We start from the raw sequence: 15,715 nt of genomic DNA on the forward strand, positions 1-15,715 counted from the left end.
CCCACTGTATATATATATATGTATGTGTATGTGTATGTGTATGTGTGTGTTGGTGGTGTGTGTGTGTTTGTGTGTGTGTGTGTGTGTGTGTGTGTGTGTGTGTGTGTGTGTGGACAAAGAGAGAGCTCATGCAGACACCCTGAGAGAGGAGACACCACCTGAGAAAGAACGGGAGGGAGGGAAAAAATAAAGAGATTTTACTGTAATAGTAAGGGTTCAGCTTACTGTAACTATGGTGTAGTTTCGTTGACTGAAAGTGTGGTTTAATGTCAGGAGGTTCATCATCACATTGTGTTTCACCTTCATCAGGTGTGCCAGTACTCAGTCAGCATGTTAAAAGGTGATGACAATAGCTTGTCAGATTTTCCAAAGAGCTGAATATCCAAAAAGGGGACATCTTCTCAGAAGACATAATCCACATTCAACGTTGCAATCGTTATTAGTACATTAGTATCGTCTGATGGTAAGTGATGCGGATTCTAGTTAACATCAGTGCATACTCTCAGTTCCTCTATTGTCGAAGAAAGTGAACTCAAAGAAGAGTATTGAGTGAGCGGTTGTGTGGAACTTTCTGGAGTTGGGTTATGAGTAAGAGAGGGCGAGAGTATGTGGGGGATTTGTGAGGGGGTGTCTGTGTGTGCGTTCATGTAAGTGTGGAGATACAATTATGGAATTTATGAAGAGAGAAAAGACAATTCAAAACACATCCAATTTTGAGAAACAATATGTTTAATGTGAGACATTTACTATAAAAGTATCATCAAAATACTGTACAAAAACTACAAATATGTATATATATAAAAAAAATCTATTCACGACTCAGAGTAGTAACAATGTTAGAACTGTTCCACCATTTTTGTTTTAGGTTAAAAAAAACCTAGGTGCACATGGATCTAGTTCCAGGCTTTTTACAGTGCTAGTGGTACTTGTGTCGATAGTTTTGGTAAAATACAAAAGACTAGAGCCATTCACCTGAGCATATACAGTAATACTTGGAGCAGACTGAGTAAAGGGGTATGTGCAATACAGACTACAGTACATTTGGTTCTGGCTCACATCTACCACCAGTATAGAGGACGAATGAAATAAAGCTTTATCGACAGTCGGTAGATAACAACTGAATCAAAGAGAAAGAGCTAGAAACACAATGCTATATCAGTATATATTCAGGAACACAATGGGGAAAAAAACAGAACAGAACTGTTGAAAATGTCTTACAAATATAAATGCATTGTCTTAACCTGTTTTAACAGACAAAAATACAAAGAAGCAAAAATGGATAAAACAAACGTTTTTTCTTTTTTTTTGCAAGTTTCTGTGCACAAGTATGCACCTCCAATACATCGCTAGATGACTCACAGGAAGTCCTGAGAAGCTATTTGCGTCGAACCGGAACATTATAACAATCTGACTACTTTAAGTTTGCTTTTTTTCTCCATTTTGCTACATTACATTAGAATACACTATTTAAGTTAAAAAAATAGTTATGCTACATAAGTTAGACCCGTTTATCCTCATATTGTCTTTGATTCTTGTTGTTTTTTGGCAAATACATTCACATAGTTTCAAGATCCCTGGTCCGCCCTTTGAGCAAAAATAAATAAATACACACAAAGACTTGTCCACTAATAAAACATGAAATATCCCAGTAGTAGTTCCTGGCAATGGTCCAGTGGTTTTCCAAGGAATAAGCCTCCTTGGAAGTATCATGACATGTAACATTACGCAAACAATTCAAAGAATCACTCAACTGAACAAATATAGCTGACAAGCACAGGGTACAGCAAACTCTTTCACACATCCCATGTAAATTACACCTGTAAACCTGAGTGAAAACAGTTGCGAGCACTTCACTGCTAATAAGAAAACACCATGTCTTTGGAATGGTCTTTGTTTTGGTGCGGCTTTCTCATTGGCTTTTAATAGTCTCTCTTCCCCTTGGGGAAATACATTTTTTTTGGCGACAACTTTATCGATTGTTCTCTGGCTTTGCAACATTAAATAGCCTTCTTTCAGGAGGTAGACCCTAAAAATGTCTCTCTTATTCCCTCCCCACAAGGGTCCCTCCACTTTGCCCTACTGCCCTTGCATCTTCACCATTGGCCGGTTGTAGAGGCGTACCACGCTAGCCCTCTCCTGATGGGCTGAAGTAGGGCTTTGAGATGAGGTGGTGGGAGGAGCTGGGGTGTTAATGGCCGCCGTGAGGGCCTTGAGCAGCAGGGTGGCTTCACTCTGGTCCTCCTTGCCGTCTCGCCCTTCCAAGCTCCGGGCCACCCAGCGCTCCACTGCAGCTTCCACCTGGGCCGGCCCTGCCCCTTCAGGCAGCGTGTCCGCCTCGGGGCTGGTGTCAAAGCGCTCAACCAGATCGCAGATGTGGGCGTGGGCATGGGGGTTAGCGTGGGCCTGGGAAGCGGGGCAGCAGCTGCGCTGGTGGATGCGCAGCGAGAAGCGGTGGAGGAAGGCGTGGGCGCAGAGCGGGCAGTGGTAGGGGCGGTCGTAGGTGCTATGCAGACGTCGGTGCTGCTTGAGGTGAATGTACTGGGTGAACTTGGTGCTACACAGCTTGCACTCGTAGGGCTTCTCACCTGAGTGGAGTCGCAGGTGGGTCTTGAGGTTGCTGGTGCTGCTGAAGCGCTTGTCACACACCTATATGAATAGGAGCAGATAGATGGGAGAGTTCAGGATAGGATGATGCTGTGATAGTAATATCATTAGAACAACTGGGTGAGACCAGGCTCCTGGTTTCTATATTATCAGACAGGGCCTTCCCTGGTTGTGTGCCAGCAGGGTATGACCCTAGACGGGTTATTTTCAGTGGGAGAACCCTACCAGGAAAATAAAGATAGGACTGACGCCTTGATCACACCCACATAAACTCAGCAAAAAAAGAAACAGCCCTTTTTCATGACCCTGTCTTTCAAAGATTTTTTTGCCAAGTTTAGTTACAATATAGTGTTCAACAAGAGCCCAGGGATTCCTTATATCACAGGGGCAGGGCAGGGGTTTATGTGTGTGTGTGTGTGTGTGTGTCTTTTGTGTGTGTGTGTCCTAGAGGTCAAGTAGACTGGAGAAAGCGGATCAAAACACAAACATACCGTGCACTCGTGTGGTTTCTCTCCTGTGTGGACCAGGTGGTGCTTCTGCAGGTGGGCTAGCTGGGTGAAGCTCTTCTGACAGAGGTGACACTGGAAGGGCCTCTCTCCACTGTGAACTCTCAGATGCACCTAAAAGAAAAATGCCTGGATTAGATAGGAACCCACAATGACAGACAATAATAGATTTGGCCACCAAAGAAATCAAACGGACCACCTATGTCTTCTGAAATCCTCACCTTGAGGTTGGACAGCTGCCCGAAAGTCTTGAGGCAGACGTTGCACTCGTACTTGATCTTGCCGTTCTGTTTCTTCAGGGGGTAGGGTTGGGATTTGTACCGAGGGGCAGCAGGCGGTGAGGGGCTGCTCTTTGGCATGGCCAGGCTGAGGTTCATGGCCTCCTCACAGCCAGAGGGTGACGGCAGGGGTGTCTGGTGCTCTTGCTTGGGCAGGGGGGAGAGCTCTGGGGTGGCTGGGGCTCCATGAGGAGGTGACATATTTGGGGTACTCTCCTTCAGCTCTCCCTGAGTAGCTCCGGGGTAGGGCAGAGGCACTGGGAGCAGACCAGGCTGGTAGGTCATGGAGGGGTATGGAAGTCCATTGCTACCCAGGTAGCTACTGTGCTGCAGGGGGCCTCTGGAGGGGAGCATCCCAGGGAATGGTGGGGAGTACTGGGGGAGGAGGTGGGGGTAGTGGGGCCTGCTGTATGTGGGGAGAAGCTGATGGGTGGATTGAAGGGGTCTGGAGGGGTAGTAGAGGGGGTAGGAGGACACTAGGCCCTCTCTGTGGCTGTAGAGCCCGTGGAGGGGGAGGTCACGGTGCGTGGAAGGGGCAGTAGGGTGGTGCTCAGGGAAACCGTAGACGTGAGATGCCAGATTGGGCTCTCTCTGGTCGGGTTGAGGAGAGGGTGTGGCTCCCCGGTGGTCCTGGGTCACCTCCTCCTTCTCCATCTTCTGGCTGAAGTCCATGATTTGGTTGTCTGGCGTATCGGGTGGAGTGTCTCTCTCCAGCACCTCTACGTCGATTCTCTCCTCTCCTTCATCTTCTCTCTCGTCCTTCATATCGTCCTTCTTTTCCAGGAGCCAGGTCGGCTGAGGTCGGTGTTGTTTGGTGAACTCAGATTCTCTGACATCTCCGCATATGTGTTCTATGGATGAAGAAAAGACTCAAGGTCAGACGTAGTGTCAATCTATCCAATCCACACAATTATACAACTTCAACACTTCCTTCAATAGGAGAGTACTGATTGACAAATGCAAAAGTTCACAGTCTTAATGAGGGGAGAAGTGACTAATGACACACCACACTCGCACACTCACATCCTCCCTGGCACTCCCTCTTATGGTAAATGAAGATGATGTTTTCAGTTTTTAGATGACACTTCAAAGATAGTACTTTTTTTCATTTTGAGAAACGTGTGTGTGTTTAATGTGTGGGTGTATGTGGGTATGTGTCATGTAGGCTTGATAGTAAAACAAAGTGCTTTCATTTTTGGGACGTTTCTGTCGCAAGGTGTGAATTACCCTACACGCGCATTTTTCTCCAAACCGCAGGAAGAAAGACATTTGGAAATGCGGCTTCAGACTACTGACATTTTAATTGGAAACCTTGTGGTAAAAAAACAGGAATTGCCTGTGCGCATGGAACACGATGTACACACCATAGGCACAGGGCAAAGAAAAAAAATTGTTTACTGGCTTGTGGTCATAGAGAAAAAGGGTTGCTGATTTATGTGAGTAGCTGTGTACCTTCACTGACACATGACTTATTGTTTAACAGGAATTGCCTTCCACCAGGATTAAAGGGAAAGTCAAACCACTGTAGGCTACAGTAGTGAATTAAACCATGCATTCGAGTGACAATTCAAAGCTTAGGCATGACGTTTCCATTTTCACCTGTTCAGTGCCAACCTGTTCAGTGAACCTGTTCATCCTAGCCTATTTGCTATAGTCTTTATCAGGGGTTGCCAAGTGTGTGGAGTACATAGTAAAAAGGACTGTGTAAATGCTGTTGTCATTGTAGCCTAGTCAACATTAGTCAACAGGTCGAATGACTGTGCAATGTAATTATAGTGTAATAGGGTATGTCTCCTTACAGAGTTTCTGGCAACAACACTATTTGTCATGTAATGCATGGACACTTTGCCATACCTGAAAATACAGCTGACTATGACTCATGGACTTTACCAGGCATTGTTGAGAAAACTTTCCTACTTCCTTTGAGGTTTCCCCTGTGTTGTGTCAAAAAGAGTGAGTGTGTGTGGGTGAGGTGTCTTCTACATTAAGGCAGGTGCAGCCGTCTATTGTGTTTTGACCGTAAATTACCCAACCATGACCATGACCCGCTCCAGAAAGTAAATAAGACAGGAAACAGTTCCCGTCGCACTCAGTCCCATTGTCTACCATCTGATAAACTCTTGAGATATTTTCAATATGAGAAAGATACTTCTTGTTTCCTTTGAAGACAACAATCATGAAAGTCTGATCAGACAAAAAAAATGGCTCACTTTTGTGTCATTTTATCGAGCAGACAGATTTAAATCGCATTTGTATCTGCTCCAGGTATGAAAAGAAAACTGTCTCGGTGTTCGTCACACCTGACTGTCTTTTACTACATTGTCCTCTCACCCACTGACAGATTGTCATTGAGTTCAAGTGTCACAACAAAGGAGAGCACTGCATTGTAGTAACAGAAAAAAAAGAGAGAATTAGAGAGTAGACGGAAGGAGCAATTAAATGAGAGCATAGAGAGAAAGATGAGTAGAGAAAAGAGTAGAGGGTGGGGAATAAAGAAGGGGAGGACTCGAGGAGAGTGAACAGGTGAGAGGAGGGCAAAATAATCAAAGATGGTACTCACTTTGTTTGAGCTCGTCTCCCGGTTGGCTGCACAGTCTCTGGGCGAACTCTTGGCTGTACCACACCAGCAGCTCCTGATTGGCCTCCACAGGCCGGATGGTGTAGAAGTAGACGTCGCGTCCATTCTGACACGCCACCAGGTTCTGTTCGGACAGCGAGCGCGCCGGGTTGACGTAGCGCATCCAGTTGCTGCTCCGCACGTCATAGCCGTCGATGAAGTGGTGTAGCCTCCCTCTGTTATAGATCTGAGAGGGAAAAGAGAGGAGAGGGATTAGAATACCATATCATAATAATACAATCAAGTAATAGAATAGAACACACCCACACACACAAGCACATTTGTATTTAAACGCAGCGTAACATCAGACACACCACATTAGTAGATGAGTTAGTACACAACTTTGTAACTGACTGATTTCTACTTTGGTGCATTCACTCATGACTGAACTATTCGTTGTAGTTGCGGAGTTGCTAAGCTGACAGCCATTGACACCAGTTATCAAAGTATATATATATATATATATATATATATATATATATATATATATATATATATATATATATATATATAGAGAGAGAGAGAGAGAGAAATAATAGTTCACCTCTGCCATGGGCAGAATAGTCTCCTATATCCTCTTCCAATGAGCTGGTTATTGTTCCACTTGTGTTGTGTCCTGAGTGTGTGTTCCTGAGCTACTGTCACTGTCTGGTGTGAAATCAGCGCTGTCACTGCTTTTATCAGCTGCTACATTATACTGACAGAGAGGGGGCGGGGCAAAGAGCTTTTTTCTCTTTTTTCTCTCTCACTCTGGTTGGGGGTTTCTCTCAATATGCTCAGACCTGAATGGCTGCTTCCCACCAGGAGATACAGTACATCACAATACTGTCAACCCTCCACATTTCCATTACATTTCCTCACTTTTCAACTTCTCAATAATGTATTAAATATTGGGAGCACTTGTAATTGTTTTTACTGTTACCTCCTGAGGAAATGTACAGTGGCTGTGTTGGCAGACACTCAAACACACACATACTGTACACGGCACGCACGTCTACACCTGCCCGGCGAGCGAGCGTCGACATACTCTCAAGGCAAGTCCGACTTTCATTATTGCAGTAGTAGGACGGGAAGGGTCTGGCTTACAGGAGGAAATGCCAGAAGAAAGGTGAAAACGTAGGACAGAAAGCCTTAATGGGGAAACGACTCAGAGAAAACTCCTGAATGACATAAGTCACTGCCGTGAGACAGAGGGGACGAGGGTGTGTGGGAAGGAGAAGAAAGTGTGTATGAGAGAGAGAGAGAACGGGACACTAACAATCACTTCCTGTATGTCAAACTTGGTGAAAGGGACTTGAGCTCTGGGAAAGCAGTTAGTGTTACTGTGAAGGACGCTAGAGTTGCGTATGTGTAAAGATCCACTACTTCCTCAAAAATCTGTTCACAAGCCCTGAATACCTCTGGGCTTCTGTGCAATACATTTTGGGTTCCTTTTAGATGGGAACTGACTGACTTGGTGTGAAACTGTTTAACCACTTTTGCTTCTTCTTCTAAGAATAATTGGAGAAGAAAACTAGGACCAATTTGTAGTCAAATCTCTTTACCCGTCTCTTTCGAGAAACAGTTCCCATAGATTGTTGCTCGATAAGGCATTGAGATTTTCCCCCCTAGAACCCACAGTATCATTTTATTCACGTGGTTTCGTGGCTGTATTTACAGTATGTCTTGATATACAACTCCGGCTGACTGAGAGCAAGTTATAACTACTTGTGTTAATCCTGTTTCCTTTGAGTATGTCAACTCTCATTTGTTGCTGCCAGAATCCTGTTAGGATAAGATAGGAAGAACTATGAACTTTAATGAGGAGGACAATTGGACCACGATTAAACAAAACCGTGTGTGTGTGTGAACTTGAACGGTTATTCTGCCTGCTCACCCTCCAGAAGTATTTCCTGTTGGCCTGTTTGGGGACGTTGTCTTTGTTGTGGATGTCACCTTGCAGAGGCCCGAAGCGAGTGCCTTGGGGAATGTACTCTTTGCTGAAAACACCTGTCACCTAGAACACAAGACAATACATCATCAATCACTAATCCATGCTACTAATCATGCTGGCGAGGTAGAGTACAACAGTGAGAATGACCTTCACCAGTCTCTCTGTAGTGTTCAATGTCTACACTCTGAGTCAGAGTTTACCAGACGAAAGTTACACCCATGAAGTGAAGAAAAAAAATATGCATCCACAGTTAACTTGAGAGCTGGTACAAGGAAACAGGGAAATAGCTATTGTAGAACCCGCTGCCCTGAGCCCTGACGGCCAGGAATAGCAGCCTGACTCACACTTCAATAGGAATTACTTAGGATGTACTGGAAGTTTGAATAAGGCACAAGTCGTCTCCAAATCAAGTATGAGGACACCCAAGCTTGGCAGGGAGCATCTGTGGGACGCACACATAGCGTGGGGGGTCTTACGGGGTTTTGTCTTGAACCCCCCCCTTTTCCAAGAAGGAGATACAGGACAACCCGTCCCTCGAAATTGAATTTAAAATGAGGAAATTGACTTTTTTGGGGGGCCAAAAGTTACTTCCTTGTGCTCCAAAGTCTACCTACTTGGCCCTTACATGTAAACACAACGAGAGAACCAATAATACTTCTCAGATCATCTTTCAGTTACAAAACTTCCAGTAATAATTAATGGAAAAATGTTCTGTGATAAGTGGGTACAAGAGGGGCAGACAAGGAGAAGAGAGTGAAGGAAGGAAGAAGGGGTGAAGGGAGAGAGGGAGGGAGGGGAAGGAGAAGCTCTGTTGCGTCCTGGCCAGGGGGTGACGGAGGGTGAGACGAGAGCGGGTGTGACAGGGATGTTGTGCGGCCCCGGTGTAGCGTGACTCATGAATGATTTGCAACAGGGCTGCTGGTTAATGACCGCTCAGCCAGGTTAATAAGAAGACCAGGAAGGAGGGAGGGGGGAAAGGAGGTGAGGAGTGTCGCTCGCTTCTTGACTGGACCACGCCACCACTCTCCCTCCCACTTTCCCCTTAGCTGTCCCTGCTCAGAATAGGTCCTCTCACAGCCAGGAAATGCGGCCCGTGACGATGCCTGCCCTGCACCCCAAACGAAAGTTAATCGTTGGAGCTTAACCTACTTACCACCCCCCCCCCACATCTTATCACACCTCCCCCTCATCTTACCATTGGAGCTTAACCTACTTACCACCCCCCCCCCACATCCCCACTGCTCAGCCCTTCTCTCTTGGCACACCCCACGCCCCATCTGCCACGTGTACTCTCGCACCCCCGGCACGCTTCAGGGTTACGAAGGAATGGTACAACCAATTCAAATCAGCTTACTTTATATTCTCCAAAAATAGGTACATCATAAATAAAAAAGGACACCCCCCCCAAAAAAAAACAGTAACATGAAGATTAACTTGAATTTATCTTTCTGTTGCTCAATAATAACTTTGTGAACAACTGAGGGTGTCCCAGTCAATCGCCATGACTAAACAATGACTAGTAACAAACAATGTCTGGCTAGAACTATTAAGTACATGTCCCTATAGGTAGTGCATAGGTTTTATTTGTATTTCAATTGTTATGTGTCCGTTTCCTGCTGACTCACACAACCTCTGCCATTGTGACATTTGCTGGGAAACACGCACACATACACACACACACACACACACACACACACACACACAAACACACACACAACATAAAAACGCCACAGGTCATATGGATTGCCAAAGCAATTTCCAACTAATCAGGGGAGAAATCGCCATGATGCAGTTATAGAAAGACAACCTTACCAAAAGACAAGCTGTAACATTGAAATGTTGGACTTTACATGTGCGTGTTTCAGTGAGACACTCATATAAAAAAAAGTTGTGCCTGGAAGTGCAAGTACTGTATCTGTCTTTCTTGCAAGGACGCAGTAGAAGTTGAGGGTCCCTTTGCCTCTGGTGGAACAGGAATAGACTTCTCTCAACCCCTTGGTGTGAAAGGGAAGTCTTGCACTGTGCAACACGCTGCATCTGGTTTGGCTGATGTCTGTGTTTGTGAGGGTGGAAGGCGACTAACAAAGTCACATAAAGCCTCAACATGAGTTCATAACCACAGTCTTCACACCTCGCAGGCCTAGGCAGCAGCAGAGAGGATGAAAAGACTGAGACAAAGGGGAACGAAGAGTTTGCTCACTCAACCACAGGAAAAGTGAAGAATGACCAAGTGAGAAGTGTGCTAGAGAAAACGGTGGCCTTTGTTTTTCAAGAAGAAAGAGGTGGCTTTTCTACCACAATTTCAAGGTCACTTTTCATTACAGCAAATATTGCAGAACACTTCTCGTATGGTGTCCACTTTAGGATACCCTCAGTCTCAAACTTCATGCTCTGGCAGATACCTTCTCAGGTGAGTCATAGGGTTATAAAGCAAGCCAGTAAGTGGATTTCCTGACACACATAGCCTTGGGATTTTGTGTGTGTGTGTGCGTGCGTGCGCGTGTGTGTGTGTGTGTACCCAGAGACATGACTGTCACACCGACCTAGAGACATGGTAACAGTAAAGAGGTTTAGGCCTTTTACACAAGCTCCCACGAGTTGGCCATTGTGACACACTAAACGGACAACTTTTGCTTGCACCTAACACAATCCTTGACTTCTGGCTCTCTCAGATGAATTTAGACTTAATTCATTCAGAGTGATAGAGTATGCAAGACATTCATTATTCTCTACAAACTACATGAGCATATAGACAGACCAACCCCCAAAAAATGATGTATCACAGAATATGTCAATGCACAGACATGTCACTTGTACTATATTTCCATCGGGACTTCTAAATCTGCCACATAGAAATGCTACATCATGTGATTTGTATTATGTCAAGTTCCTACCTCATTCTTTGTGTTGTACTCAAAGGTGAGGTTGCGGGGTATGGACGTCATGGCTTTAGGCACGCCAATGCTGGGGTCTGCCATCTGGTCAGGGACAATGTAGGTGCAGTTGAGGGCAAAGTCGTCCTCTTGCCACTCACTCATATCTGGGGCTGTCTCCAGCTTCATCTTGATACTCTCTGTGTTGATTTTCTCTCCCTCACTGGACTTGGTTTGGTATGGCGTTACTTTGGTGATCATTTGGTTCACTTTAAGGGCTGGACCCTCTTCTTTAGGTATGTTGGTTAAAGCTAGAGCTCTGGAAGAGAGAAGGGAGAGAAGGGGTGTTACGCTGCTTTATCCTTGCATGAATTCACTAGTGGCATCCATTTGCCTTGCTTGTTGTTGTCACTAGTAGTTGTCTCTTGATACGCACTGTGTTTTGAATTGACTGAAACTGTCTCAATCCCACTGCACGATGAGGTGTGGACAATGTTTGCAGTTGTCAATATAATCCATGGAGCAGAAATGGATGACAAAATTATAAGCAATAAAATTCATCCAAAACATCCTCAGGTTCTTGTTCAATACCGGAACTGTGAATCAAGTCAATGTGTCATTTCACCAAAAATCTATCCAGATTTTCCATTCAACCCAGCAAGAATATTTAACATATTCCAAGCCCCAATATTATTCTGAATGTCGCCACGGATCACCAAATCCCAGTCCATCAAGTAAGTGTAAATGAGACATCTCCATTTCTCAACCACTGTTGTTGACCATGAGCTATTATCCCAATCCTAACTCTATTAGACCCAAGGGGTCAAGTCTATTCGCTGCTGTTCTTTCACTGTCCATTCACTCAGCATTGATTCAAATAGAACATTTCGCAATTACTTTACTTGATATTCTGCATCAACAACTTCCTTCTTAAACAGTGGATGTCAGACCTGTTGAAAATAGGAAGCAGTTGACTTACTGTTAGACATTTAGCTGTGGGATCATCATCTCTTTGCTTAGGTCATCACTTCCTCTCGTTTACTTCTCTTCCACTATTTCCCATGTCACTCTCTCTTTGTTTTTCCAGGAATTCCTCCCTGTAACACCCTTTGGGTATCCGTGCTGTGCCCACTTTGCCTCTGACACCAAAACTCCTGAGACACCGTTGGGCCAGGCTTTTTACCCCGTCCTCTCATCCAATGAGAAGCTGCCGTTGGCCATGTGACTGAGAAGATTAGTTTGGACGTGCGCCAACTGACACAAAACTGGTGGCTTTGGACAATGGCATGAATGTACACTTTTGACCGCAAGTGACCATGCACACACGCGTACACATGCGCACACCCAAATGAACACCCCACTGCCCATGGAAGACATCTGAATGAATGAATAAAGGAATAGCAGATGGCTGGCTTGTGGCCACTGAAAAACACACGGATAGACTTTTGCTTGGTTTGGCCCTTAACGAGCAATCTGGTCTGGTGGTACAACCTCCTCAGCCCCTCTCCTTGACCTACATCTTGGCCTGCAACATCTTGCTCTCCGTAATCCCCCACATCACACACACGTACCGTTTTTGTTGTATTCATAATTAAACATTTAGGTGCAAAGGTCCCTAAACAGTCATGCAAACACACATGTACACACACACTTGAGATCTTTTATTTTTGGATTCACAATAAAACACAGAGGCCCAAAGCATCCTTAATAGTCTTATATACTTTCAGAGCGTGAGTGTCAGAAGAACCATCCAAGTTCAGCCAGGCGTGCACAAACACAAAACCTGCCCATGGCATGAGAGAGAGAGAGAACGACATTATGGAAGAGACAGAAAGAGAGAGACTTGGCCCGTGCCTTAGACACCTGTCGGGTGAGCTTCCCTTTCGTCTCAGTCTACTTTCAACTACTTTGAACACATTTCCCCTGTTTAGAGAGTTAGGTCACTTAAGTTCCACACTAACCAGGACAGGAAAAATAACATAAGAAAGCTGAAAAGAAAGGGGAAGTCTGTCAATTGAATCGACACACATGTGGTAACAAAGTTAGTGTGCCTGTGACATCACATTGCTGTTATCAAACATCGATCGCATGGTGAAATGACTGTATATCATTGTACGATATTACTGGATAATTGGAAAGGGGGGAGTTCATGTCAAATTCAATGCCTCTAGTTTGATTAATCTAGATTTTTACAGGGAAAACCTGGAAATTCAAAAAAGTAAACTTTTTTTACACACTTTTTGGGGGGGAGTGGGGAATTAAGTAGTTAGTACATCTTATGCTGAAATATACATATTGACATATTGATTTATAGTTAATAAATAGTTTATTCATGTTTATTTATATACTTTGGATTATAAGGACATTCCATATTTTATGAATCTTATGCGTAAATGTGTTGTGTTTGGGTATTGGGCATGTGTGCATGTATTTCAAAAGCACGTTTCTGCTTGCGGGAACATTTAATTGACTTCACTATATATATATATATATATATATATATATATTTATAAACAGATTTGTGTGTCTTTGTCCTGCATGTCACTGTCTGTCTGTCTGTCTAGCACCCACACCCCCCTGTCCTGTCCTTAACTTGCCCAGTGAAACGGTAGCTAAATTGACTTGCCATCTGGCACAACTTCTATTTCCAGGAGTGCTGGGCGCTTCGCTGTCGTGTGTGTGTGTGTGTGTGGGGGGGGGGGGGGGGGGGGGGGGGGGGGCTAAAGCTCTCTGTGCTTCTTTCACTCTGCAGCTAATTTCTCTATAAGCAGAATGTCTGGGATGAGGCTCAGAACTGGGAGCTCCAGCGGGCTGCTTGGCTGATCTCGCTCTCTTTTCCCTCCTTCCCTCCCTCTCCTGTCTGGGGTGATGCTCCGTGTTGCACTTTTTCAAGAGTAGGAGAGTTGCCTACCTCCTAGGGAATTGGGCTGGGGAGGAAGGGGAGGAGCTGTGGAGACGCCCTAAAAGGATAAGTAGAGAAGATCTGAGGTCGGAAGGACACTGTCTGAGACATGCTGGGAAATAAGTTTACGGTAATGAAAATAACATGCTGACTTACAAGGTTGTTTAACAGACAGTTGCACACTGGAGAGTACCCTCTTTATCTGCTTTGGTAAAACGTTTCAATGGAATTCATCACGACTGAACTTTTTGTACAGTAGAGTTTAGGAGACTATAGGGTAGGCTTGGGGTGCACCTGCCCCAGCCCAGACGTTCCAAAAAAAACTGAAGGCAATTAACGTGTAACTCTGAAATTAATCACATTTTGGTTGTTTTTTTTGTTTTTTTTTTATCCAATCTAACCCATAACCCTCTCCAAAACTATCCCCCACCAACCTAACCCATGCCCCCTGTTCACCCCCGTCACCATCCCGACTCTAACCGTATAGGTCATCCAGAAGGTCCACAGCAGGGGRGAAGTTCAGCCACGGGTCACTAAAGTGCCTCACCCCTACCCCCACTTCCAAAATGACAAGCATGTATACACACTCAATGAGGCACACACTGTTGCGTAAAGCACACAAAGACTCTCACAGATACAGAACAGTGAACAGCAGTTCTTGCCAAAATAAAACCACAAATATTGCTTCAGCTGAACTGGAGGCAACATGTCAGAACAGCGAACATGAATGTAGGATGACTTGGAAAATGTGAAAAATATTCCATTGTCTCCTCTCATCTCTCCCTTTGTGATTATAGGTTGTTCACTTTTCGCTCGTTCTCTCCATCTGTTGGTTTTATCAGAACACTGTATCAGTGTGGTGAACAATGGGATGAATGCGCCGCCTGTCAAACCACCAGCATAACAACATAGTCTTAAAATACATTATAACTTTCCAACATGCTTCATGAGTCAATATTTTATTTAATCCTTATTTTACCAGGTAAGTTGACATTCTCATTTACAGCTACAACCTGGGAAATAGTTACAGGGGAGAGGAGGGGGGGGGATGATTAGGTGACCATAATGGTATGAGGGCTAGATTGTGAATTTAGCCAGGACACCAGGGTTAACACCCCTACTCTTACAATAAGTGCCATGGGATCTTTAGTGACCAAAGAGAGTCAGGGCATCCATTTAACGTCCTATTCAAAAGACAGCACCCTACACAGGGCAATGTCCCCAATCATTGCCCTGGGGCATTGGGATATTTATTTAGACCAGAGGAAAGGGTGCCTCCTACTGGCCCTCCAACACCACTTCCAGCAGCATCTCCCATCCAGGGACCGACAAGGACCAACCCTGCTTAACTTCAGAAGCAAGCTAGCAGTGGGATGCAGGGTGGCATGCTACTGGCAATAGTAATGGAATAAAAAACCTACGGGACTTTTACTATGCATGGGGAATTACAGTACCAGTCAAAACACACCTACTCATTCAAGGGTTTTTCTTTATTTTTACCATTTTCTACATTGTAGAATAATAGTGAAAAGTTCAAAACTATGAAAAAGTGTTAAATAAATCAAAATATAGTTGAGATTCTTCAAGTAGCCACCCTTTGCCTTGATGACAGCTTTGCACACTCTTGGCATTCTCTCAACCAGCTTCACGAGGTAGTCACTTGGAATGCATTTCAATTAATAAAAGTTAATTTGTGAAATTTCTTTCCTTCCTAATGCTTTGGAGACAATCCGTTTTGTTTTGACAAGGTAGGGGTGGTATACAGAAGATAGCCCTATTTGGTAAAAGACCAAGTCCATATTATGGCAAGAACAGCTCAAATAAGCAAAGAGAAATGACAGTCCATCATTGCTTTAAGAYATGAAGATCAGTCAATACGGGAAATGTCAAGTGCAGTTGCAAAAACCATCAAGCGCTATGATGAAACTGGCTCTCATGAGGACCGCCACAGGAAAGGAAGACCCAGAGTTACCTCTGCTGCAAAGGATAAGTTCATTAGAGT

At 44.6% G+C, this 15,715-nt stretch overlaps 1 protein-coding gene across 2 annotated transcripts; it reads right to left on the minus strand.

The window, feature by feature from the left end:
* Positions 1 to 708: 708 nt before the first annotated feature.
* Positions 709 to 11,972, minus strand: LOC111955917 (PR domain zinc finger protein 1). Of its 2 annotated transcripts, XM_023976300.2 has the most exons (7): positions 11,791 to 11,972; positions 10,833 to 11,130; positions 7,882 to 8,001; positions 5,949 to 6,192; positions 3,332 to 4,239; positions 3,096 to 3,224; positions 709 to 2,646 (listed from the first exon to the last, which is right to left on the minus strand). In XM_023976300.2, exons 2-7 carry the CDS (start codon positions 11,070 to 11,072, stop codon positions 2,077 to 2,079), a joined length of 2,211 nt encoding a protein of 736 aa, XP_023832068.2. In that variant the 5' UTR covers positions 11,073 to 11,130; positions 11,791 to 11,972; the 3' UTR covers positions 709 to 2,076. The 2 variants fall into 2 exon arrangements, with proteins under 2 accessions (XP_023832068.2, XP_023832067.1); XM_023976299.2 differs by lacking the exons at positions 7,882 to 8,001; positions 10,833 to 11,130; positions 11,791 to 11,972 and adding an exon at positions 6,550 to 6,735.
* Between the last annotated feature and the right edge of the window lie 3,743 nt (positions 11,973 to 15,715).

Source organism: Salvelinus sp. IW2-2015, linkage group LG31 (assembly GCF_002910315.2).
Source record: "Salvelinus sp. IW2-2015 linkage group LG31, ASM291031v2, whole genome shotgun sequence".
Classification (NCBI taxonomy): Eukaryota; Metazoa; Chordata; class Actinopteri; order Salmoniformes; family Salmonidae; genus Salvelinus; species Salvelinus sp. IW2-2015.

Bases quoted from the DNA above. Each gene is read 5' to 3' on its own strand.
- LOC111955917 (XM_023976300.2), bottom strand. From the start codon at position 11,072: ATGATCACCAAAGTAACGCCATACCAAACCAAGTCCAGTGAGGGAGAG. The intron at 6,193-7,881 runs GTGAGCAGGCAG...TTTCCCTCTCAG, and splicing joins ACAGGAAATACTTCTGGAGG to ATCTATAACAGAGGGAGGCT. The intron at 3,225-3,331 runs GTGAGGATTTCA...TTTTTCTTTTAG, and splicing joins GGCAGCTGTCCAACCTCAAG to GTGCATCTGAGAGTTCACAG.